Genomic DNA, 26,748 nt, shown 5'->3' with positions numbered 1-26,748 from the left:
CACACTGATCCCAGAACCCATTCCCTGATCTCAAAGCGACATACATTCTGTATTCCACTCCCATAGCCCTTCATTTGCCCCTGTATACATTGATAGCACCGCGTCTGCAGCGGTTAGGTGGCAGTGTTATGGATGGTACTAATGCAGCTTATTCCCCCCCCCCCCCCCCCCCCCCCCCCCCCCTCCCTCCCTCCAGCTTGGTGGAACTGACAGATGAAATCCTGAAGCTGCTGATGGAACTAGTGTTCCGGCTGGTGTGTAAAGGAGAACTCAGTCTGGCGCGAGTCCTGCGCAAGAACATTCTGGAGAAAGTGGATAACAAGAGGAAGCAGAGTCACAGCAACTCGGCGATGAGACCGCTCGCTGCCAGGGGGGTAGCCGCAAGGTACGGGGGGGGGGGGGGGGGGTTCTTCCCGCGTGAGACTCTAATCAATATCGTGTAGGTGATTTGGGGAACATGATTCAGGCAATTAAACCAATCACACAAGTTAGTTCGTACATATATTATAATATTGTGTATAATGACCGGGTCGCAGGGACCTGTAACTGTATCTCATTGCTACAAGCTCCGGAACACTTGACACATGCACACGATATTGTTATTTGTAGCAGTTTTGCAATTGAGGAATATACATATATATAAAAGCTTGGCACAGGAATAAATGTGCCAACCCTGTGCCATGCCGTCTTCCTGCTCTCCCGCATTTATATAGTATAAGTATATAGTGTTTATTAGCTGTATAGTGTCTGGTAATAACCGCACTGAGTGGCTTACTCTGTGCGGCTTCCTGGGACGGGAGGATAGTCTCCGGTGTGTCCTCCTACATTGGGCCTCTATACGCCATACATCTGGAAATGCCTGTGGGGAGTTAGCTGCCAGTCTCCATGCAACCCTTCTAGAGCTGGGCATTTTTTTAGGAAATGTGTCTTAGTTGAAACGTGATTCTGATGGAGGGTGGGTGGTGATGAGACTGCTGCACTAATGTGTGAGGATGTATCTGTACCTCACATATAGCTTTGCCACCAATGACATCTAGCCAACCTGCTAATTAAACTGCTCCGGAATCTGCGGCTTCTGAAGCCTGGGAGCACCTCAAGTCATTAAGAGCACACAGATGAATACATGTATCGCCATTACTGATCAGTCAATACAGATGTTTATTTTACACTATGATCAGCTGAAGGTGTGATGGGAAGAGATACCTCTCCCTGCTCACCCGAAGCTCCGGGCCTTCTGCCTCCATCCCAGCATGCACTACACATAGAATTACTCTCTAGATGTTCCAGGGAATTATAGTGTATGTTCTTGTTGCAGGCCGGGGACTCTCCATGACTTTCATAGCCATGAAATTGCCGAACAACTGACTCTCCTGGATGCAGAACTCTTCTATAATATTGAGGTGAGAATACAGGACAGGACGGTGCAAAGTGATTAGTCCCAGGCTACCACTGCTTTATTACAATCTAGTGACGGTTCTGAGGCTACCACTGCTTTATTACAAGTGACGGTTCTGAGGCTACCACTGCTTTATTACAAGTGACGGTTCTGAGGCTACCACTGCTTTATTACAAGTGACGGTTCTGAGGCTACCACTGCTTTATCACAAGTGACTGTTCTGAGGCTACCACTGCTTTATTACAGTCTAGTGACGGTTCTGAGGCTCTCACTGCTTTATTACAAGTGATGGTTCTGAGGCTACCACGGCTTTATTACAAGTGACGGTTCTGAGGCTACCACTGCTTTATTACAAGTGACGGTTCTGAGGCTACCACTGCTTTATTACAAGTGATGGTTCTGAGGCTACCACTGCTTTATTACAAGTGACGGTTCTGAGGCTACCACGGCTTTATTACAAGTGACGGTTCTGAGGCTACCACTGCTTTATTACAATCTAGTGACGGTTCTGAGGCTACCACTGCTTTATTACAATCTAGTGACGGTTCTGAGGCTACCACTGCTTTATTACAATCTAGTGACGGTTCTGAGGCTACCACTGCTTTATTACAATCTAGTGACGGTTCTGAGGCTACCACTGCTTTATTACAAGTGACGGTTCTGAGGCTACCACTGCTTTATTACAAGTGACGGTTCTGAGGCTACCACTGCTTTATTACAGTCTAGTGACGGTTCTGAGGCTCTCACTGCTTTATGACAATCTAGTGACGGTTCTGAGGCTACCACTGCTTTATTACAATCTAGTGACGTTCTGAGGCTACCACTGCTTTATGACAATCTAGTGACGGTTCTGAGGCTACCACTGCTTTATGACAATCTAGTGACGGTTCTGAGGCTACCACTGCTTTATTACAATCTAGTGACGTTCTGAGGCTACCACTGCTTTATGACAATCTAGTGACGGTTCTGAGGCTACCACTGCTTTATGACAATCTAGTGACGGTTCTGAGGCTACCACTGCTTTATTACAATCTAGTGACGTTCTGAGGCTACCACTGCTTTATTACAATCTAGTGACGGTTCTGAGGCTACCACTGCTTTATTACAATCTAGTGACGGTTCTGAGGCTACCACTGCTTTATTACAATCTAGTGACGGTTCTGAGGCTACCACTGCTTTATTACAATCTAGTGACGGTTCTGAGGCTACCACTGCTTTATTACAATCTAGTGACGGTTCTGAGGCTACCACCGCTTTATCACAATCTAGTGACGGTTCTGAGGCTACCACTGCTTTATTACAATCTAGTGACGGTTCTGAGGCTACCACTGCTTTATTACAATCTAGTGACGGTTCTGAGGCTGCCACTGCTTTATTACAATCTAGTGACGTTCTGAGGCTACCACTGCTTTATTACAATCTAGTGATGGTTCTGAGGCTACCACTGCTTTATTACAATCTAGTGACGGTTCTGAGGCTACCACTGCTTTATTACAATCTAGTGACGGTTCTGAGGCTACCACTGCTTTATTACAATCTAGTGACGGTTCTGAGGCTACCACTGCTTTATTACAATCTAGTGACGGTTCTGAGGCTACCACTGCTTTATTACAATCTAGTGACGGTTCTGAGGCTACCACCGCTTTATCACAATCTAGTGACGGTTCTGAGGCTACCACTGCTTTATTACAATCTAGTGACGTTTCTGAGGCTACCACTGCTTTATTACAATCTAGTGACGGTTCTGAGGCTACCACTGCTTTATTACAGTCTAGTGACGGTTCTGAGGCTACCACTGCTTTATTACAATCTAGTGACGGTTCTGAGGCTACCACTGCTTTATTACAATCTAGTGACGGTTCTGAGGCTACCACTGCTTTATTACAATCTAGTGACGTTCTGAGGCTACCACTGCTTTATTACAAGTGACGGTTCTGAGGCTACCACTGCTTTATTACAGTCTAGTGACGGTTCTGAGGCTACCACTGCTTTATTACAATCTAGTGATGTTTCTGAGGCTACCACTGCTTTATTACAATCTAGTGATGGTTCTGAGGCTACCACTGCTTTATGACAATCTAGTGATGAGGCTACCACTGCTTTATTACAATCTAGTGACGGTTCTGAGGCTCTCACTGCTTTATTAAAATCTAGTGACGGTTCTGAGGCTACCACCGCTTTATTACAATCTAGTGACGGTTCTGAGGCTACCACTGCTTTATTACAATCTAGTGACGGTTCTGAGGCTACCACTGCTTTATTACAATCTAGTGACGGTTCTGAGGCTACCACTACTCTATTACAATCTAGTGACGTTGCTGAGGCTACCACTGCTTTATTACAATCTAGTGACGGTTCTGAGGCTACCACTGCTTTATTACAATCTAGTGACGGTTCTGAGGCTACCACTGCTTTATTACAAGTGACGGTTCTGAGGCTACCACTGCTTTATTACAGTCTAGTGACGGTTCTGAGGCTCTCACTGCTTTATGACAATCTAGTGACGGTTCTGAGGCTACCACTGCTTTATTACAATCTAGTGACGGTTCTGAGGCTACCACTGCTTTATCACAATCTAGTGACGGTTCTGAGGCTACCACTGCTTTATTACAATCTAGTGACGTTCTGAGGCTACCACTACTTTATTACAATCTAGTGACGGTTCTGAGGCTACCACTGCTTTATTACAATCTAGTGACGTTGCTGAGGCTACCACTGCTTTATTACAATCTAGTGACGGTTCTGAGGCTACCACTGCTTTATTACAATCTAGTGACGGTTCTGAGGCTACCACTGCTTTATTACAATCTAGTGACGGTTCTGAGGCTACCACCGCTTTATTACAATCTAGTGACGGTTCTGAGGCTACCACCGCTTTATTACAATCTAGTAACGGTTCTGAGGCTACCACCGCTTTATTACAATCTAGTGACGGTTCTGAGGCTACCACTGCTTTTATTACAATCTAGTGACGTTCTGAGGCTACCACTACTTTATTACAATCTAGTGACGGTTCTGAGGCTACCACTACTCTATTACAATCTAGTGACGTTGCTGAGGCTACCACTGCTTTATTACAATCTAGTGACGGTTCTGAGGCTACCACTGCTTTATTACAATCTAGTGACGGTTCTGAGGCTACCACTGCTTTATTACAAGTGACGGTTCTGAGGCTACCACTGCTTTATTACAGTCTAGTGATGGTTCTGAGGCTCTCACTGCTTTATGACAATCTAGTGACGGTTCTGAGGCTACCACTGCTTTATTACAATCTAGTGACGGTTCTGAGGCTACCACTGCTTTATTACAATCTAGTGACGGTTCTGAGGCTACCACTGCTTTATTACAAGTGACGGTTCTGAGGCTACCACTGCTTTATTACAGTCTAGTGACGGTTCTGAGGCTCTCACTGCTTTATGACAATCTAGTGACGGTTCTGAGGCTACCACTGCTTTATTACAATCTAGTGACGGTTCTGAGGCTACCACTGCTTTATTACAATCTAGTGACGTTCTGAGGCTACCACTACTTTATTACAATCTAGTGACGGTTCTGAGGCTACCACTACTCTATTACAATCTAGTGACGTTGCTGAGGCTACCACTGCTTTATTACAATCTAGTGACGGTTCTCAGGCTACCACTGCTTTATTACAATCTAGTGACGGTTCTGAGGCTACCACTGCTTTATTATAAGTGACGGTTCTGAGGCTACCACTGCTTTATTACAGTCTAGTGACGGTTCTGAGGCTCTCACTGCTTTATGACAATCTAGTGATGGTTCTGAGGCTACCACTGCTTTATTACAATCTAGTGACGGTTCTGAGGCTACCACTGCTTTATTACAATCTAGTGACGGTTCTGAGGCTACCACTGCTTTATTACAAGTGACGGTTCTGAGGCTACCACTGCTTTATGACAATCTAGTGACGGTTCTGAGGCTACCACTGCTTTATTACAATCTAGTGACGGTTCTGAGGCTACCACTGCTTTATTACAATCTAGTGACGGTTCTGAGGCTACCACTGCTTTATTACAATCTAGTGACGGTTCTGAGGCTACCACTGCTTTATTACAATCTAGTGACGGTTCTGAGGCTACCACTGCTTTATTACAATCTAGTGACGGTTCTGAGGCTACCACTGCTTTATGACAATCTAGTGATGAGGCACGAGTTGGGCTTCTGCCATGGAAATGGCACTGACTGGTCCGCAGTGAATTGACGGCCTGCATTCTCCTGGCTGCCCCTGCTGTAAGTGACATGCCCAAAGCTTGTCCTCTTGCATTCACGTTCTTCTCATTTCCCAACTCAGATCCCCGAGGTTTTGCTGTGGGCCAAAGAGCAAAACGAGGAGAAGAGCCCGAATCTGACACAGTTCACAGAGCACTTTAACAACATGTCCTACTGGTGAGAGGGGGGTATAGCCGGGGCTAGGCGAGGACAAGGCCAGCGTGTATTCACAATGAGAAATCTGAGATACTTGTGTCCTCTACAGGGTCCGATCCATCATCATGCTCCAGGAGAAGGCACAGGACCGGGAGAGGTTGTTACTAAAATTCATAAAGATTATGAAGGTGAGTGATGTCCATAAGTATATAATAACTAGCAGAATCTACAGCAAGAAGTGTCCTGTCTTTAGTTGTGTCTGGCTATAGCAGCCGGATCAGTCTCAGAACATCTGTTGCTACTGAAGAAACGCCTTCTGCAATACCCTCTTCCCTCCTGTTGTCAGAGCCCTCTTCTCTTCACATGTCACTCACAGCTCTCCTTTACTCCAACACTCAGTGACCATCTTCATACTCATCTCCATCATTGGCCTCAAGCCTCTAGTTGTATGTTGATTGGGTCCTCACTACTTACATTTAAGCTGTAATGTGTATTGAACTGTGGCGCTCTTTATTTGTACTGTATTTTTGTTATTTATTTATGTTATACCAAGTTTTTTCTCCCTGTATTGTTCCTTTGTACGGCGCTGCGAAACACTTGTGGCGCCTTATAAATAAAATTATAATTATAATAATACCAGCCGGGGAAAATTGTACGCACTTAAGACTAAATTCAAATAATTGAAAATAAAGGCAGAGTCTAGAACCTTCAGGGTAGTGTAGATCAGATTTGGTTTTATGTGCATGGGTACAAGCCCCCGAGGTGAGCGGACTTCTATTAGTGCCGCTGCCACTTTGGGGGCGGGGTGGCCGAAAAACTGCACAATGCCCACATAGTATTCAATTGTGGACCCATTTTTAAATAATTTTTCACCCATGCCTTTTGACTTTTTCTTTGTGCAAATCAGCTTGGGCGAAAACGGACCCAAAATTAGCAGAAAATGCCCGCAAATTGGACAAAAAGTGGTTGAAATCATGTGGATCGGGGGCAAATTTGACAATCCACATGGTTTTCTTCTGCGGCAGACGTCAGGGGCCAGAGGGATTACATTGGGGTAGAGAGTGAGGTCACGACCTTTCCAGCACCAGAAAGGATAAAACTTCTGGACTGCCCAGAGACAGCCCTGGCTCCTCCCTCCTCTACCCCGCCTCCTAGGCTAGCTTACTTTCAGTTTTGATTGTGCTGGCAGGAGCCAACACGCATTTTGAAAGGGCTGCTGTTAAAGCAGCTTAAACTTCGTTTTGAATTTTTTTTTTTATTCTTATTTTTACACTGACTGGAGTCAGTGACAGAGCAGCAGCACTGGGGGTCTGTTAGATCCCTGCACTGCGCTCCATCACCCGGGACCCGGCAGCCCAACACCACCCACGTGGCTCCCACAAGCGGAGGTGTTCGGCTGGCTCTGAAGCACTGGAGAGCACAGCCGCGACGGGGACCGGGACATCAGCGGTGACAACCGCTTTCAGGTAACGCGCTCCCCGCTGGGAGTGCGAATGCGCACGCAGTTATAGCGGCTGAGCAGCCCGGTGGGGGGGATCGCCGGGCTGCACTAGCAAGCGGCCAGAACGCCTCCTTTCACTAGGTGTGCACCCTGACCCGCTGGACCACCAGGGAGACTTTGAGTGTGGGCAGCGGCGTCGGTATGCGGGGCCGCCCGGCAAGCGCCGGATCCCCGCCATTTTACCGACGCCGCATGAGTCATGAAATCCCGGTGGCCATTTGCTAGTAGGGTGAAGGGAGCCTCTCCTCACACAGCCCCTCTCCCGGAGACAGGAGCTAGGATGTACCCACGGGGTTTCCAGCCCTGATCTCTTCCTGCCTGCCTGCTGCACGTGTAAGAAGGACACAGAGAGCTCTCTGCCAGTCTGGAGTTCCATCTCTTCACTGCCGGGCCATATGGGCAAATCCCACCTGTACCTCTCCTACTGGAGCACAGGGTACAGTACTTTATGCTCCTGCCGGCCTATGTGCTTTGCGGAGCTCAGTGCCACTTTTATTATTATATGCATTGTGCTGTGTCTCATAACTGTGTTAACACCATCACTGCATGTCAGAAGTATAGGTGTTAGCTGTACCAGTTTAGCTGCCTCTTGTACAATGTCAGAGGACAGCGATAGTGACATAGGGACTCCTATATTGGTGTCCTGCACACATTGCAAGGCTGGCCCAAGTACCACCGGCCAGCCTGGGCATATGAGTATAGCCTGATGGCGCGGCTACCCTTTCAAAAAGGGACGCCATTGTAAGGACGGAGTCCATGGTACTTTCCCAGCTATCAGGCGGTTCTGGCGGTCATTTTAACATACTTGCCGCCATTGCACGCTGCTGGAGGCTCCTGACTGCTAATGCCAGGGCTGTGCTCAAGCTTGTCCTGATTAACTGCATATTGAATGCAGCTGCTCCCCCATGTTCTGTGTTCAGACAGTGGGGTTTAGAGCATAGTGGGACAGTATTGGGCTGTATGTAAATTAGGTCATATCACTCCTGTGTTATATACCATGGTGTTGTTGATTGGCCTGTGGCAGCTCATCTCCTTATACTGTCTCTCTTATCCAGTGATTCTATCTCTGGTTACCTATACCTACTCTCTCTCCCTGTGTGTGTGTAGTGTATATATTGTCAGGTGGAAAGTGTATAACTCAGTTTACATTGTCATCTGAGGCCTGAGGCCATATACCCTGTTGCCTTGCCTGATGTATTTTTCCTCCGTGACATAGAGATCGTTAGATTTCTGCAATAAGCCTCTAATTGTGCAATGTGTATCTGCTGGCTGACAAAATAAAAACCCCTTCTTGCTTTCTTCCAGAAAGATACTGTGTTCTCAGATTACAGTTTATGGGGGGACAGTTTGCTGCCAGCTAGGTCATACAGAGGACAGCAGGAAGTCTTATACCCTGCTATCAGGGTGACACAGAGGTCACTGCCTTACTCTAATGCACAGATACTGAGGGTAACATTGCACTGTCACATACAGAGGACAGCAGGAAGTCTTATACCCTGCTATCAGAGTGACACAGAGGTCACTCCATTAATCAAAGGCAAGGGCAGCAATGTCTAATGCAGGTAGCATGACTTGTATGTTACTAACTCATGAGTTAGCAAAGTTATCCATAGCAAGTCAATTAGAAATCACAGTGTGTGCAGCCATTACAGTTCTGGTCCAGACACCTCTGCTAACTTTTAAACCCTGTCGGAACATAGTCCAGGCCTGTTTTACCCTAATAGAGCAATAGCTCAATCAGCAACGCTCCCGTCTCTTAAGTAGACAAGGCGCACGGCTATAAGGATTCAGTCCCCACAATACAGGGGTTATTTCATGTTCTGACAGGGCACTATGGTAAACGTCACCAACGGTGGACTCTGAGATGTAATTTCTCCACAGGATAACCTTCGGTATTCCTGGTCATTGGAAGTTGGAACATTGCACTGTCACATATAGAGCTGGTTGTGGTGTGTACGCACAATACAATCCAGTGTGGGATCTGACTATGTAGTCGGATTTACATTAGGATCACATGCATCTAACATGCAGATCGCACATTTGAGATAATTTGACTTAGTATTCCTCCAGGCCTCTAGTAGCCTTGCACCCCAGCGGGGTAGCATTTTTGGGAGATGCAGCTGTGGAGGTGCAGTACGAACTGTGTAATGGTTAACATTACTACCTCACGGCACTGATGTCAATCTATATTCATACCACACTGGATATGCCCAATCTCATTTGAGATCACATGGGAACACCAGCTGTTGTAGATAACATGGGTTCCATTCAAACAACGCCATTACCCTAACTGGGTGGAGTTTATGTATATTCTCCACGTAATTGCGTGGGATTACTCCGGGTGCTCCCGTTTTCTCCCACAAACAATTCGGTTTGTCATTTCTTATGGTTCTCCTTTAAGTTATGTTAGCGGAGTAACACTGGCTGTAGCTTTTATAATTAAAAGCTAATATGGCCTTGACTATGCATCCCTTCAGGGACGCAATCTCACTTTGGTAGAAGTTTTACTGGTTGCCAATGTTGACGGCCTTGTTCATTTCAGCGCCACCATATGCTATATACCAATATGTTGCCTCTTAATCTGTACGACCTATTGTATAGGGGTACATGAATGCATATGTTTATGTTTGTAGGCATTTGTGTGTGTACATGTGTGTATATATATGTACATACACAATATATATATATATGTGTATGTATATATATATATATATATATATATATATATATGTATATTAGTGGATATATATAGCGGTGCTAGATCAGCATTCTCGCTTCTTACATTCAAACAGCGGTTCGATATAGTTTCCTGTTTGTTTGTTTTCTAATGTATCTACATACACATACATTATAACCAAAACTGATCCTTTTGGTAAATCCGTGTTTTATACACGCAACAGTACATCTTAAGACATAGACTGGATAATGCTATTATGGAAAAGATGCTTCTGTCTTGAAACCTAAGTGAAAAAGACAGTCCTGTGGGATTTCTGCAAGGTAGAACCTTGGTTTCTAGGTCACCCTGTGCAGGTCCAGTCGGGTGATGCAAAAAAGGGTGGTTTGTTATCAACCACTAGGGTGACACTCTGAGTGGGCCGGCTATGAGCCTACGGCCACACCACCCTGAACACGCCTGATCTCGTCTGATCTTGGAAGCCAAGCAGGGTCAGGCCTGGTTAGTACTTGGATGGGAGACCATCTGGGAATACCAGGTGCTGTAGGCTTAGGCCTCCCGCTTCTTCCAATGGGAGCGCAAGATCCCGGCCTTGTTGGCAAAACTATACCAACAGATGGACCCTCCCTTCGGAGGTGTTCCTGTGGTTGGTAGGCCATTGGGGTGGACCAATGGTGGTTTGATGGCTTTGCGTCACATTTACCAGGTCACCCTGTATGTGTCCAGGTCTCGAGACCCTGCAGGTTACAGAGTCCACGCTCTGTTATGTCAGTCCAGTGGCTATTAGTGCGGAGGTAGGCTTTTCACCATTTTTGCTCCTCCTCAAAGTAATTTGTACATTAAAAGTGGAGGTGGGGGCACCTTAATCCAGGAGAATCTGGTTCTCGGATCTGTGAACCCTGTTAGGGGTCTCTCTTATCTGTCTGCCTCTGGGGCCAGAACTGCTCACAGGGCTGTTTAGACAACCTAATTAAAAGCCACGGGATTGAATTCAATCCCAGAATTTACCGTTTGTCTAGGGTTTTGTCCTTTCGGTAGAAGTAGTGGGGGCTGGCCTCCGCCTGTTTCTTTAAAGCAACAGGGCTCAGCTCTCTCCTTTGTATTCCACAGCCTATGAGCTCTGTGGTATGATCTCCGCTCATTCTTGCAGGGGGTCCTGCAGATCCAACCTCTGGTTGTTACAAACATGGTGGTTTGATAAAATCTTTCTCTGATTCTTTGGGCCCTTTAGGGCTCTTTACAGGCTAACTGGGACAACGGTTTTCCTGTTGACCGTTGCTGCTGGGTGTCTGCCCGGTAGGCTCTGTTAGGTCAATCGCCTTTCATAGTCTTTCATTCTCATAGAACGGATTCTTTGAAACGTTCCTTTACACCTCACAAGGTGGTTCCTGAATTTCAAGTCATCCAGGAGATAGTGATCCCTGCCCTTTGTAGGCCGGCGGTCTCTCCTGGGCAGCAATCAACTGGAGATGGTCTGTGCTTTGCACGACTATGTACATCACGCTGTAATACTTTGGCCATCTGACTCTCTCTTTATCCACTAGAGAATTCATAAGAGGGGCTGGTCTGCTACCATGCAGACTATTGCCAGCCGATATCTGCGGTCGTTTATCAAGCAGGATTCCTTGTTCACCTCACTCTCCGTTCTTGCAGGGGTACGGGCTCATTCCACTACATCTGTGGGTGTGTTTCGGGCTTTTACAGGTGGTGCAACGGCAGAGCAACTTGGCAAGGCGGCAACTTGGTCGTCTGCCAACGATTTCTTACGCTTTTTTGCGTTTGTTATGTTTGCCTCTCAGAACTCGGCATTCGTCCAGAATATACTGGCCGCGGCACAGGCGCGTCCCCACCCTTAGGTGGCTGCTTTAGGACATCCCAATGTAATCCCTCTGGCCCCTGACGTCTGCCGCAGAAGAAACTGAGATTTATGTCTTACCTGTTAAATCTCTTTCTTCGAGGACGTCAGGGGCCACAGGGATCCCTCCCTGCCGCGCCTGCTTCATGGTATTGAAGTTCATAGTTCCTCCGTTGAGTGAACTTAGTTAAAAGTTCCTTTGTTGAGGTACTTATACATGTCACAGTTATGGTTCCTCTGTTGAGCAACCACACACACATATATTTGTTGAATGTGTTACTGTATGGGTTTCTCTTCCTTCTATCTTGTCTCCTGCCTGGCTTTGGAAAAAACTGAAAGTAAGCTAGCCTAGGAGGCGGGGTAGAGGAGGGAGGAGCCAGGGCTGTCTCTGGGCAGTCCAGAAGTTTTATCCTTTCTGGTGCTGGAAAGGTCGTGACCTCACTCTCTACCCCAATGTAATCCCTGTGGCCCCTGACGTCCTCGAAGAAAGAGATTTAACAGGTAAGACATAAATCTCAGTTTCAGCCTAATCGGAAAATCAGGACAGCATTGAATAGGGAAAATCCAATTTGTCCTAGAACGACTGACAATGTCAGATTTTTTCACAGCAGAGAAGCACTGATGTATAGGGTATGTATAATGGCCCGGCAGGAATCCAGATGTCAGAGAGATGGAATTATTCCCCCTTTCTGCTATAAAGTGAGTTACATTTAAGGTAATCTAAAGAGAGAGAATCAGAAACCACTGTAAACCACTACAAATGTATTCCCGAACATTTCCCATAAAAACCCTGATCTTTTCCATGGGATTAGCACAACAGTAGCTGGAAACCTCTATCCAGGCTGAGAAGGAATGGCGATAGAACATTAGGAATGAGTGGGACTGATTGGGTTTGCATTGGTGTTATACCAGTGAAATCGCGTAAGTTCAGGAGACAGTGCTGGACCCCTGTGCTGAGGAGAATCCCCATTTCTGACCAGTACACCTGAACACTCGATCTTTATGAGAAACCTTCAGCGTTTGATGCTCACAGACCATTCACCATCTTTTCTGCTCCTTAGCACCTGAGAAAACTGAACAATTTCAATTCCTACCTTGCCATCCTCTCTGCCCTGGATTCCGCCCCCATCCGTCGGTTGGAGTGGCAGAAGCAGACATCGGAGGTGAGATGATGGGTAATTGCTGCTTACGCAGGAGTATCAGTGTCTTGCAGTCTAGTAATACGCTTTATCTAACGTTTCTCAGGGGCTGGCTGAGTACTGCACTCTTATCGACAGCTCATCGTCTTTCCGAGCGTACCGAGCAGCGCTGTCGGAAGTGGAACCCCCATGTATACCGTACTTGTAAGAGTCCCTTTTCAATATTCCAGTTTAGCCACATAGTAGGTGACTTTCTCATTGCTTTACCCTGGTCTCCTTCCTCTCCTAGGGGTCTAATCCTACAAGACCTTACGTTTGTCCATCTGGGAAATCCCGATCATATCGATGGAAAAGTGAACTTCTCCAAACGGTGGCAACAGTTCAATATCCTGGACAGCATGAGACGATTCCAGCAGGCGTAAGTGACCAGTAATCCCGGCTTTCTCTTCCTGGGGGGTATATGGATTGCTAACATGCCCTGCGCACCTACAGCCTAATTCAGCACATTTGTTCTCAAAATGGACAAAACCATGCTGCACTGCAGGGGGGGGGGCAGATGTAACATGTGCAGAGAGAGTTAGATTTGGGTGGGGTGTGCTCAAATGAAAATCTAAATTTCAGTCTACAGATAAAGCAGCCAATATTTACCATGCACAGAAACAAAATAACTCACCCAATCTGCACACATGTTACATCTGCCCTCCTGCAGTGCAGCATGGTTTTGACCATTTTGGGGACTGCCCTGCGATCAGGTCTGAATTAGGCTCCTAAGGTGTGTCTGCCTGCCAGGTGCATCCAGTGTCATTGTTACCATCATGTGAAATTTGGAAGCATTCAGTATTGCAGGTGAAGATCATAGTAGGTAGCAGGCATCAGTGGTTTATCAGTGTTGAGATTATTTCATAGGATGGAAAGAATAGAGAAGAATGACCAGAATTAGGCACTTTCCCCGCACTGCACCTGAGTTAGTGGCCGGATCCCTCCAGGACACATCTACGGGCGACACATCTGTAGTGCCAGCAGTCTCCATGTACAGATACACCGACTCTCCCTCTCATGTTCCCACTCCTTATCCTGCATCTCGCCATCCCCTGGCTCTGCAGCCTTCCCATGTACATTATTAGGGCAGGTTCCTCCTTAGGGCCACAAGCATAAACATCGAACAAAGTAGTTAACCCTCTGTAGGCCAGAGCAAAGTTTTGCAGTCACTGGAATGGGTAAGTGTCATCTGTTTGTACCCCAGGTAAATCTGTGCTGTGTGCAATCTTTCCTTGTGGTTAGCAAATCAATGCCATTAGAAATATTCAGATGGAACCTCATAGCCCATAGGGCCTTTCTACGATGTCCCTGACAATGAAATATCTGCATGCCGGTCTGGTGAGCGACAGGTTCTGGCCAATGAGCACGCTTGCCAGTCGGGGCTGTCCTGCGTATAGTGAGGCACTATGAACACATTGGTCACGTTACAGTTCCAGGTTACTTTCTGCCTGTGTGAAATCACTGACTGTGACCCGGGTACCTCCTGTGTTTCTTTAATATAATGTGTGGATTGCGGTCTCTCTTCCAGCCATTATGATATTCGCCGGAATGACGACATCATCTCTTTCTTCAACGACTTCAGTGATCACCTGGCAGAGGAGGCTCTATGGGAACTGTCCTTGAAAATCAAACCTCGGAACATCACCCGGAGGAAAACAGAAAGAGAGGAGAAAACATAAGGTGGGGAATGATTGCCAAGTGGACATTAAAGAGGAGATCTCCCCAACCGAGGAGTTGGGGGGAATCGAGGGGTAGAGGGGGTTATCGTGTTTACTAGTTATCGCTGCCCCCTCCCAAAGAGGGCGGTTACCCCGCCCACTGTCGTCTTGTGTCTTACGATGTTATTTTCCGGTCTCCTGGACTGTTGCGATCACACATCGCTCCGTGACATGCCTCTGTACAGACCGGTCTCCTATTTACCCACAATATCGGGAAGCCGGACATATTGGATGTTGTGCTGATGTTCAGGTGACTTGTGAAGACCTTACCATTCATGAACCGAGGATTAACTGGTAAAGACTCGATACTGAGCCCAGAACCTTAAAATTACCATTTTGTTTCCCCCTCTAACCCAACGAGTTTTTGTATTATTTTTGGTTTTGTTTCACCTTCACCCCCAGCAGAGGGCAGTGCGCAGCTCCTGTAAATATCCACTTTCTGTTTCGGGGAGGCAGATTAATGTTATATGTATTATATATATTTTTTCTTTTATGCTGTTGCATGACGAGTATACAGAGACTGGTTATGTACTGTACATAGAGGATAAATGACATGCCAGATCATGAATCTGTGTAAGTGAACCATGGGAGCAGAGGCTCACAACAGGTCAAATAAATGTTTTAAACCGTTTTGTGTTCCCGTGTCTGGTTTCTGCTGGAAGCGCCCCTTCGTCATCCACAAGGGCAGTACACAGACCCTGTAATGCGCCTGGTTACCCTGACAACAGTTGGTAGATTCCACATTGGTCATTGAAATAATAGCAGTTAATGGAATGTGGGCATTAAATGACTGATGTAAATGATGGACACCTGATTACAGTACGAGTACAGACACTAGGACTTGTATTACCCCAAGTTTGGTATACAGCTGGACGAAGCGTGCAAATACTGGCCTAAAATAAGTGATTCAACCTAATGCTATTGTTATTTTAGTATTGCAACACAGTGATGGAAAGTGACCAGCACTCAGAAAGCATTGCTGTAATCTGCTTGTAGTGTGATGTATTTCCTTCTCCTCTTTGCTAATTAAATGTAACTAAATTAATATAGGCATGTGTGTAGGTCCCATAAGTGTACGCACGTCTATTTGTTCACTGGTTTGTTTTTTTTAAATACCAGGGTTGATTGCTTTAAAAAGATACCTTTACGTGAGCACCAACATGAAAGGTGATGTAAGTTACATTTCATTACCAAAGAGGAGAAAGTGATATATCCTACTACTCATAGCAATATACGTGTATGGTGGTGGTTGCGCTACATCAAATGACAGTATAAAAACTAATACAGTAAACGTAAAAGGTAAATCTCAGAACTGAGCTTTTTATTGATTGTGTACATTTTATCTTGTATTAATGCACACCTTTACCTTTTAAGTTTACTGTATTAGTTTTTATACTGTCATTTGATCTAGAGCAACCAGCACCATACACGTATTTGCTTTTTAAAGGGATTGACATCCCTTTCTTACAGTTGCAGCTTGACAAAGTAATACATTTACAAAGTAATATGCAAGTATCTGGTTTCCAGTTTTTTCTTCATAGCAATATACAGCTGTTTTTGGAGCTTTTGGTCACTTTCTATCACTGTGTTGCAATAACTGTCCTACGTCCCTCCACATACAGGAATTCTGAAATATGATCTGTTGGGCATCTGAGTGCTAGGACATGGAGGAGCAGTTGTACACTACATACCCTACATGGTAAAATATATAGAATGAATACAGAGACTATGTCTTCATGTCGTGCTTATTTTCCAGTGGATACAGTAATAAACATAACAAGCAACTGAAGTTGTGCTGAATGTATGATCAGCCAGGTGTACAGTTTCCTGTGAACCAGTAGGTGGCGCTGCTCTGACATTGTATAGATATTTTTGACCATTATTTCTGTCGGTGTCCCCTTCGCTGCAGATTAGTACTATATTTATACAACTTGCTTTTCATTGGGAAAAAAAAAAGTAACAAAGAAATAAAAAAAGTAGTATATTTTTATTTAAATGTTCTCTGTACATATTTTTATTTAAATGTTCTCTGTACATATAGACATTCCTGTTACCTGTCAGTATAATTCGTCCTATAGTCAGTTTGTTTCCTGCTAGCGCTGGAATTCAGGATAACTAGATAACTGTATAACTGATCTCAGTGTTCCTGCGGAAGCTTCAGTTCTCCACAACTCCTCCATCATAAGAAGATGGTCACCACCACATATATAATCCAGCTGATTGAGACAAACACTCCAAAGAGTAGGCTGAAGAGGACGAGGGAGCGCGCTTTCCGGGAGGACTCCTGAGCCTGCAGAACATCGCCTCTGCTCAGAGCGGTCCGTGTCTGTAGGAGATGAGAGGGACAGAGATTAGTTGTGGTTACTTCTATGTGGGTAATGGCCGTCCTGACATGTGAGGGTTCCTCTAACGCTCATTCAGTGTAGTTCTGAAGACGCGCTACATTCCTTCAGCGCTGTGGTGTCTACATAATGCCATTCTCCAGCAGATCCCAATCACCCCATGTGAGTCCTCTGCAAATGTCACCCACCACTGATCTAGAGAAGGTCAATATGGGCATTGGGTCAACGGTTGACATTGGTAAGGTCTTTAGGGGGCGACAGGTTTTCCATGGGTTCTTTCAGCCGACATTTCATGTCCTACCATCCACTACGGCGTGGTGGGAGAATAAAATGGTGTGACAAGCGTATCGATACACCATGCCCGAACAAGCCATGCGAGGGGAAATGGTACACTTAGATGGTGGCCATGTCGACTGTTGAAAAACTCATGACCTAATGCTTGTGTCGACATTCAGACCCTGTCGACCTATTTCTGGTGTCAACCCAATGACCCATACCCCTAGGGGAGTATTTCAGATTTTAAAGAGGTTGTGAAGCCCAAGTAATGAGACCAAAGAAGGCCCATACACACTGGGCGACTTTGAGATGAAAGTCGCTCAAAACAGCCAGTTTGAGCGGCTTTCAGCTCAAAGCCGCCCAGCGTGTATGGCCCGGCGGTGATCGCTGCTGCACGCGCCTGCATTATCACCGGGAAAGCCGCCCAGTGTGTATGGCCCGGCGGTGATCGCTGCTGCACGCGCCTGCATTATCACCGGGAAAGCCGCCCAGTGTGTATGGCCTGGCGGTGATCGCTGCTGCACGCTCCCGCAACATCGCCGGGAAGGCCGCCCAGTGTGTATGGCCCGGCGGTAAGCGCTGCTGCACGCTTCTGCATCATCGCCGGGAAAGCCGCTCATCTGCTGGTAATACCAGCAGATGAGCGGCTTTGAGGGCGGCTTTGCGTAGCTCTGCGCTATGGTTGGCAGCTGACAGCTGATTCACTGGAAACCATTTATTAATCCTGAAACTATTATATTTATATACTGGTTTATATCTGAAAGGGTTTTGTTCCTTTTTTAAACAATAATTAAGGAAATAGTAGATAAAAGTATAATTACGATAGTGACACACCTAAATTCCCACACCAATAATAAAAGCGCTATGAGTGGATATTACTCTCCTATTTTGTTGTTGTTGTTTGGTTCTCCTCCGTAGTCTCTTTTCTTTGGGAGACTAGTACATGGGGAAGAAAAAACACCAGAGGTGCGGCAAACCTCGTGTAATACTGTTTGTATGGTATTAATTTGATGGACTACAAGAGAACCATCAGATATAGAACCAATATATAAATTCGGGGATCCCCCTTACAGGTTACTCACAATAACGTTGTGAGAGTCAGGCGTATCATAGAAGGTATAAATATGGTGTTTGTTCCAAAATCATCAGGTGACACAGTCCCTCCCTCCTCCAACAGGATAAGGGTCCTCACTTCCTTGTAGTCAGTGCCAACGCGTTTCGATCATTGGCTGATCTTTCTCAAGGCAGACTGCCTTGAGAAAGATCAGCCAATGATCGAAACGCGTTATTGTGAGTAACCTGTAAGGGGGATCCCCGAATTCATATATTGGTTCTATATCTGATGGTTCTCTTGTAGTCCATCAAATTAATACCATACAAACAGTATTACACGAGGTTTGCCGCACCTCTGGTGTTTTTTCTTCCCCATGTACTAGTCTCCCAAAGAAAAGAGGGTACTTATGTAGTATCTGGGCTGCCGATTTTTTTGATTGTATGCCTTAAGTTAAGGCATACAATCAGATGCGATGCGATATCGCATCGCATACGACCATGCGATGCGATGACCCGATTTTTCCATAGGATTCAATGTTAAAATGGACTGAGTCCATTTTAACATGGAATTCAATGGGAAAAAGGGGTCCTTTTCATACCCCTACTATCCAAGTGGGCATGGAGTTGGATATAAACCTGTGGCGAGCGTAGCGAGCCACCGAGCCCGAAGCGTGGCGAGCGAAGCGAGCCCCGCGAGGGGATGGTATTCTGTGGCCCCTCGCGGGGCTCGCTACGCTCGCCACGCTTCGGGCTCGGTGGCTCGCTACGCTCGCCACAGGTTTATATCCAACTCCATGCCCACTTGGATAGTAGGGGTATGAAAAGGACCCCTTTTTCCCATTGAATTCCATGTTAAAATGGACTCAGTCCATTTTAACATTGAATCCTATGGAAAAATCGGGTCCATCGCATCGCATCGCATGCGATATGGTCGGGTGCGATGCGATGGACCCGATTTCAAAATCGGCAGCCCAGTTACTACATAAGTACCGAAAAGAGACTACGAAGGAGAACCAAACAACAACAAAAAATAGGAGAGTAATATCCACTCATAGCGCTTTTATTATTGGTGTGGGAATTTCTTTTTTCTCTGTACTTATTGTCGAGGGGCTGGTATAACTCTCCTTTTCCCCATCACCTCAAATTTAAGCTGCTTCTAAGCGCAAACGTTTGCTCACCCATCTCTATACCTTTATACTTTCTTGTTTATAGAGGTTTGCCCCCCCCCCCCCATCTTAATAACTTTACCTCTTGGCCCCTTTAATGGTCCCCCATACACTTATGTGATCGGATGCAATGATGTGCCTAAAGTGCCCTCTTCCAGCACCTGAAGCCACATCCGGTGCTGGAAGAAAGTGGGCAGCGGAGTAGCGGAGCGCTGTGAAGTAGTACTAACAGGCGACGGGGGTCTGCAATATTGTGCAACCCACTGATTGGATGAGAGCTCTTAGCCAATCAGAGGCCTCACATGCAGGTGGCCGCTGAGAGAACTCTCCCAATCAGAGAGCTGCGCAATTTAACTTTTTCAAATCCTGCCGCCGCATGCCAGTGCTATGCCACTCTGACAGATGCCCAATGTTATTAAATGGGTGACGCCCTCATTCAGGGATTTCAAATTCAATACAGCGTAATAAATTGTATCATTATAGTACATTCACCCCGGACAGTTAATCAGTAAATCCCCTCACTTTGTATTTATGCCCAAAATCTAAAAGGGCAATGATTTTACTAGCAAATCACAACTGATGCAGTTTTAAATGTTAGGCATATATCCAATGTATGTGTGCGCCAACCAGGCAGTTATCAGCCTAAATCACTGGAAGGCTGTGATGGCCAATATAATGCCTGCAGCCCTCATTCCGGTCTTACAAGCAGAGTTCTCCTTTATAAACTGATACCCCTTTCACACTGCAGCTCTTAACAGGTATATTGCAGATTTTTTAGCCTTTTAAAATGGTTAGAGTTGCAGTGTGAAAGCGCCAGTCTGCATTTACCGGTTATTTGTAACCGGTAAATGCAGAGTCCTACACGGTTCAGAGCCGTTTTTTTATGCAGTGTGAACAGCTCTGAACCGGTATATAGGACTCGGGCATTAGCTTAGAGAGCGCAGTGCATATGTAATGAGCCGCTCATTACATATGCACTACGCTGTCTTAGGCTGATTTCACACACTCCGGCTCCTGCCGGACGGTGAAATCCCGCACGGCCAGGGAGCCGTGCCGCACACATTAGTTGTGAATGGACACTATTGTGTTCATTCACATGGGACGGCCACGGCCCGGCCGCACGGTTGCAGCCGGATCCCGCCGCTGTGGCCATCCCTTCCATGATAAACTAGTGTGTGCGGCAAGGCTCCCTGGCCGTGCGGGATTTCACCGTCCGGCAGGAGCCGGAGTGTGTGAAACCGGCCTTATAGCTACTGTCTGTCCTGCTTTCAAACTGCAAACCTGCTGAGACCCGGTATTTATGTGCAGTGTGAAAGGTTTAAAACTGTAATATACCATTTTAAATACCGTTTCAAAAATACCAGTCTCAAACGTTTAGGCAATGTGAAAGCAGCATAACATTAGAGTAGACTGCCTGCAGATGTCAGATCTTCCTTAATGTAATGTTTCACCCTTGCTTCAGAGACTAATTTATTTATTTACAGTTTCTTATATAGCGCATCAAATTCCATTGCGCTTTACAAAAGGAAACCGTGATAGAGCAAACTGGATAGTAACAAACCGACAGAGGTAGGAGGGCCCTGCTCGCATTTTGACAATCTATAGGTATTATAGACTAATGCAGCCCATACACGGTCCGTTTTGGCCGGCTCCGTTTAGTACTATGCGATGCGCGCTCCCGCGCATCACATAGTACGGTACAAAAAGTATGTGCTGCACATACTTTTTGTACTAGGTACACATCGCATCGGATCACAGTGCATGCACTAGGGATGCGATGCGTGCTAATTAAGTGCCAAACAGATCCGTTAAACGGACCGTGTATGGGCACCTTAAGGGTAATGTGCAGCTACTGTGAAAGTTACAGCAGGGCCGACCCAAGCACCGCCGAGGAGCTTCTCCGGTGTAGGACGAGTTAGGCTAAACCAGATACTGAAGCGTTTAAATATTTATAGGTTTTGTTTTTCACCCACTCCAGCAATTAGTCTCCCAGGCTTCCTCCCACTGCCCCTGTAAGAACATCTCTGCATTAGTCAGGATTATGGTAGAATGGAAATAGCACCGTTATTATTTACTGTACCTGTCCTAGAGTCTCTCCATTCTGATAGGCGTATGCCCAGTTAATCTGAGGCATTATGCAGATATAAGAGCATGCAACGCAATCTTAATTACAAAAAAATATAAAAATTAACCCTTTGAGTGCCGACATACGAGACCTTTCAAATTATCCACTAAAAAATGGCTATTACACTTGTTATATACATTCAAATATAATCTTTTTTTTTACATAACAATTATTTTATATTTCCTATATAAGGTAACATTACAGGTCATTATGAGAAATAAAAATGTTTGCTTGGCAATTTTCACACTTGGCACCCAAAGGGTTAATTGATGGGATTTTGGAATTCGGGGATTATTGAAAACATTTATCTTTAGAGTTTGTAGTAAGTGACGTATTTGAATCTGCCCCTTAATGTAACTAACTTGCAGATTCATCAGTGCCTCAGCACAGTGGTTGTGAAACTACACATCCCAGCATGCATTGCTATCGTTTTAGCATTCCCTAATAGCAAAACTGTGGCAAGGCATGATGGGACTTGTAGTTTCACAACAGCTGGGGGCCATAGTTTGGACATGTCTGATTTAATCTACCCATATATCTCCACTCGGACCGGTGACTTACCTCATGAGAATAAACCACAGCTATGATTCCAGTCAGAAAGCAGCAGAAGAACATGACCAGCACGGACTCCACCATGTAATCTTTAGTCCTCACTTCTGGCTGCAGAGGCGACATGCCCAGCGCCCCGTCATTCTGCAGGGAGGCAATGGTTCAGTCAGTGAGGACAAACAAAAAGTGGCGAACACATGCAACCATCGGGCCAACCGAGTCTGCCTTGAACGCATGCAACCATCGGGCCAACCGAGTCTGCCTTGAACGCATGCAACCATCGGGCCAACCGAGTCTGCCTTGAACGCATGCAACCATCGGGCCAACCGAGTCTGCCCTGAACGCATGCAACCATCGGGCCAACCGAGTCTGCCCTTGAACGCATGCAACCATCGGGCCAACCGAGTCCGCCCTTGAACGCATGCAACCATCGGGCCAACCGAGTCTGCCCTGAACGCATGCACACACTTAGGTCCCAGAGATTAATATCCAACATGCTGTATATCAAGTCTGTCAGGGCGTAAGTCTGACACGGACATATCGCTATGTGCTGAGCAATCTAGCAGCGGTCAGAACGCTCAGCAAATCTCTGTGTGTGTAGGCCCCTAGAGCAGATTTCAGATTACTTCAAATATTTATTTTTGGTCCAACAAGTAAGTTCTATGGAGTATTGTTTCTCAGGACAAATAATGCATCCTTTGTGATTATATACAGATCCATTTATTGACTAGAACAGTTAGACAAAAGCAGTTTCGGTACTTATGTAGTATCTGGGCGCCCGATTTTTTGATTGTATGCCTTAACTTAAGGCATACAATCAGATGCGATGCGATATCGCATGCGATGCGATGACCTGATTTTCCCATAGGATTCAATGTTAAAATGGACTGAGTCCATTTTAACATGGAATTCAATGGGAAAAAGGGGTCCTTTTGATACCCCTACTATCCAAGTGGGCATGGAGTTGGATATAAACCTGTGGCGAGGGGACGGTATTCTGTGTCCGCTCGCCTCGCTACGCTCGCCACAGGTTTATATCCAACTCCATGCCCACTTGGATAGTAGGGGTATGAAAAGGACCCCTTTTCCTATTGAATTCCATGTTAAAATGGACTCAGTCCATTTTAACATGGACCCGATTTTTTTCCATAGGATTCAATCGCATCGCATCCGATTTGGTCGCATGCGTTGTGCCCGATCCGACCCGATTTCTAAATCTTCCCATATTTAGTGGGGAAATACAGTTACCCGCCATAGATTAAGGCCAGACTCCATGACAAGTTCACAAATTTGTGTGATAAAATATAAATGTCACCGGTACTTGTGTAGTTTCACGGCGCCATGCTACGCTGCGTAGGCCAACGGCAGCCCAGCGTAGTGTCCCCGCCGCAGCCCTGCGTAGTCAGCATAGTGTCCCAGTCAGGCAGCGTAGTCTCCGCACTGTCCCCGGCAAGCCTAGTGAGCGCCTCTCATACAGCGCCGGTAACCGGCTGATCCCTTGAGCTGGCGGACGCCTGCGAAGAGGCATTCTATCAGCCTGGGACGCATGATCGTCTCATACGCAAGTGCATCTCAGTAATTCATGCGGCAGGGTAGGGCAACCCTGCTCGTGTCCGCTTCAGGGAGACATCAGGCTTAGGGATTCGGTCGCACGTGCACAAAGGGGGGGGGGGGGGTGCGTACACAAGTGCGTATCATGCACAATAAAGGACGCATTTGCCAGTGCTCCATGTTACATACTGGCAAATGCCTCCATTTCAAACCCCCACTATCCACATCAGTCCCGCGGTACGCGTCCTCCCGACCTGTTCATACCCGCACTATCCACGTCAGCCCCGCGGTACGCGTCCTCCCGACCTGTTCATACCCGCACTATCCACGTCAGCCCCGCGGTACGCGTCCTCCCGACCTGTTCATACCCGCACTATCCACGTCAGCCCCGCGGTACGTGTCCTCCCGACCTGTTCATACCCGCACTATCCACATTGGCGTGGAGTTGATTTTATAAAGTGTTTGGGCTCAATGGCTCCATGCGCTCGCCACACTTTATATCAACTCCACGCCAACATGGATCGAGGGGGAATGAACAGGTCGGGAGAACGCCTACCGCGTCCGCTCGCCACGCTTCGAGCTGACGTGGAACGTGGAGGTGTTTCAGGAACACAATCACACCTGTCAGCTCATCAATTTGACAATATAATAATGACATGTGTTAACTGTCAAATGGATTTTACGGCCGATGCTGCTCGTGGTGACAATGCTGACTGACGACGCTAACTGCATAAGCTCTGGTTAGCTGCGAACGTACCCAGTCGCAGACCCAAGCTGACTACGGGAAGACGACGCTGACAGGGACTCTACGCTGACTACGGAAGTGGCGCCATGAAACTACACAAGTACCATGTCACCTGCTAACTTTGTTTTTGTTCATCTGAGAAGATAAAGAAAAATCCCTGATAAATGCTGGCTTTGGGACTCAGTTGATAGCAGCGGAGGATGAATTAACCCATGGGAATCTACCATGGTTAATTGAATTCCCACCTTCAGGTTACATATATTTTAGGCATACTGCATATAATTGTAATCAGCAGAATCTAATTTGAAAAACAAAAACAAAATAAACACACAACAATACAAAAAGATGGCGCCTGGTGCTACTGCGTCACACCGTACAATTTTGCGGCTAGAAGGGCTGTTTCACGCAAGAGGAGGTTAGATGTTTGTAGACAAATCTGTATTTTTAATGCGGATGTGATTAGTTTGGCCTGAATGTGAAAATGTAAATTCTGAAAGAACTGCCAAGAGTAGTAGCCACAAATAACTATAAGCACCATCCTCCTATGCCAGAAAACCGCCTAGAAAGCTATGGAGGCTTAGTGTCCTCAGATGAATGGACCACAGGAGATATAAGACGACACGCACTCACACTCAGGGCAAAACCATTTCAACTTTGATCTCGTATGATGGTAAGAGGCTCTGACGGACAATCCTTATTCACCAACACCTTTCACCCAATGCTGGATCTCCTGGCACTGTACATACTGTAAGCTGCTCTTAGATCCATGGTATTAGTGGTGAACGAGAAATTCCCCCCTGCACCCCGATACATTGAGCCTGATACCAGTTTGCGGTGCTGTAAGTAAGAACAGCGCAAGACGTCTGTACGAAGGCCGCCAGTGATAGGTAGCCTCTGCCGGCTGCTCGCAGGGCGTTTGGCACCGGTTGTTATAAGTGTAGGTGCTAGCGGGAACACTACATATACAGGCATTTCCCAAATACACAAGTGATACAAGCAATAAAGCAAGTGAGCGAGGCTGGTGAAGTCCGAGACCTCTGTTTATCCCTGAAATAGTCCTGTCGGTCATGATACCTAAAGTAGAACTTGATGAAGAGAGAATGTGAAATGTTCCCCTGTATCTGGCACCAAATGTCACCTCTGGACAGTTACGTAACCCATCCATATAACGGGGGGGGGGGGGGGGGGGGGGGGGGGGGGATGGTCGGCCCAGCAGATGGATTTCTGCACATTGCAGACTTCCATTAATGCTGTCTCCAAGTCAGTAACCGCACTGGACCAGGGACATTAATAATGCATTGCCTTTCTACAACAAGAAACTCCCAACAAGTGACTTCCTAATATCTGGTTTCCTTGTCATTCCCCATGGGCAACTTATGTTTAACCCATCATGTACCTGAAGGGCAGAGACTCAACTATAGGACACCAGCATAAACCACAAAATCAGATTGGTGATTATAACCGGCTACACCCGAATTCATGCATAATAGTAATACACAATGTGGCCAAACCTACAGGACATTACCACAGGAGGAATGTCCCCGCAGCAGCATTCCAACCAGTCCCACTGAGAATAAGACCATCCAGCTGAAGAACAGCCTTGGGTCATACAGTAATGGAGAGTGTTTGTCCCCATTGATGATCAGCCACCAATACCATTATATGCTATAATACTGATGTTTATTTCACAAACCATTGTCCGCTTCTGACTGATGGTGAAGAAACCATCCACAGGGGCAAAGACAGCTTTATTCACAGCTCCGTTACTGGGATAATTATTTATTAACAGTTTCTTATATAGCACACACATATTCCGCAGCGCTGTACAGAGAATATCTGTCCCAGTGGAGTTTACAATCTATATTCCCTAACACACACACATATATATATATATATATATATATATATATACACATACACACACATACATACATACACACACACACACACATACATTCTAGGGTTAAAATTTGGAGCCAATTAGCCTACCAGTGTACTTGTGGATGGGGGGGGGGGGGGGGTGCCCTGCTCGGTGGTCAGCACCCTAATAAAAATTCTACAGTGAACACTATACAGTACTATCTGCTCGTTGTATTGGTGTCATGTTTATAATCCTCATAGGGTGAGTAGGGAAAGGTTTGTGAGGGCCAATAGTGAGTGATCTGGGAACACGTGGGAGGGTATACATACTGGCTCCGGTATAATGAGGACTCCTTATACTGCTTGGTCATCA

The 26,748-nt window shown here is 46.2% G+C and overlaps 2 protein-coding genes and 1 non-coding gene across 8 annotated transcripts in view; 2 read left to right on the top strand and 1 right to left on the bottom strand.

Moving 5' to 3' along the window:
- Window positions 1-15,338, top strand: part of RAPGEF1 (Rap guanine nucleotide exchange factor 1) — a 108,650-nt gene extending 93,312 nt beyond the window's left edge. For all 5 annotated transcript variants that reach the window (XM_083160914.1, XM_083160912.1, XM_083160911.1 and 2 more), the window contains 8 exons: window positions 197-385; window positions 1,316-1,400; window positions 5,709-5,803; window positions 5,892-5,970; window positions 12,874-12,975; window positions 13,058-13,155; window positions 13,241-13,369; window positions 14,519-15,338. In XM_083160914.1, coding sequence (XP_083017040.1) covers window positions 197-385; window positions 1,316-1,400; window positions 5,709-5,803; window positions 5,892-5,970; window positions 12,874-12,975; window positions 13,058-13,155; window positions 13,241-13,369; window positions 14,519-14,669 — 928 coding nt within the window. In that variant the 3' untranslated portion in view covers window positions 14,670-15,338. The remainder of the gene's footprint in view (window positions 1-196; window positions 386-1,315; window positions 1,401-5,708; window positions 5,804-5,891; window positions 5,971-12,873; window positions 12,976-13,057; window positions 13,156-13,240; window positions 13,370-14,518) is intronic.
- LOC146039434 (5S ribosomal RNA) lies at window positions 10,389-10,507 on the top strand. Its single transcript, XR_014462940.1, has one exon. It is a non-coding gene; the product is annotated as a 5S ribosomal RNA (ribosomal RNA).
- Window positions 15,339-16,676: 1,338 nt separating the features above from the next.
- Window positions 16,677-26,748, bottom strand: part of PRRT1B (proline rich transmembrane protein 1B) — a 55,976-nt gene continuing 45,904 nt past the window's right edge. For both annotated transcript variants that reach the window (XM_083160910.1, XM_083160909.1), the window contains 2 exons: window positions 22,232-22,363; window positions 16,677-17,034 (listed from right to left, as the gene is read on the bottom strand). In XM_083160910.1, coding sequence (XP_083017036.1) covers window positions 16,888-17,034; window positions 22,232-22,363 — 279 coding nt within the window. In that variant the 3' untranslated portion in view covers window positions 16,677-16,887. The remainder of the gene's footprint in view (window positions 17,035-22,231; window positions 22,364-26,748) is intronic.

Source organism: Crinia signifera, chromosome 9 (genome assembly GCF_055691185.1).
Source record: "Crinia signifera chromosome 9, ASM5569118v1, whole genome shotgun sequence".
NCBI classification, from domain to species: Eukaryota; Metazoa; Chordata; class Amphibia; order Anura; family Myobatrachidae; genus Crinia; species Crinia signifera.
This window is presented reverse-complemented; position numbering and strand designations above follow the sequence as displayed.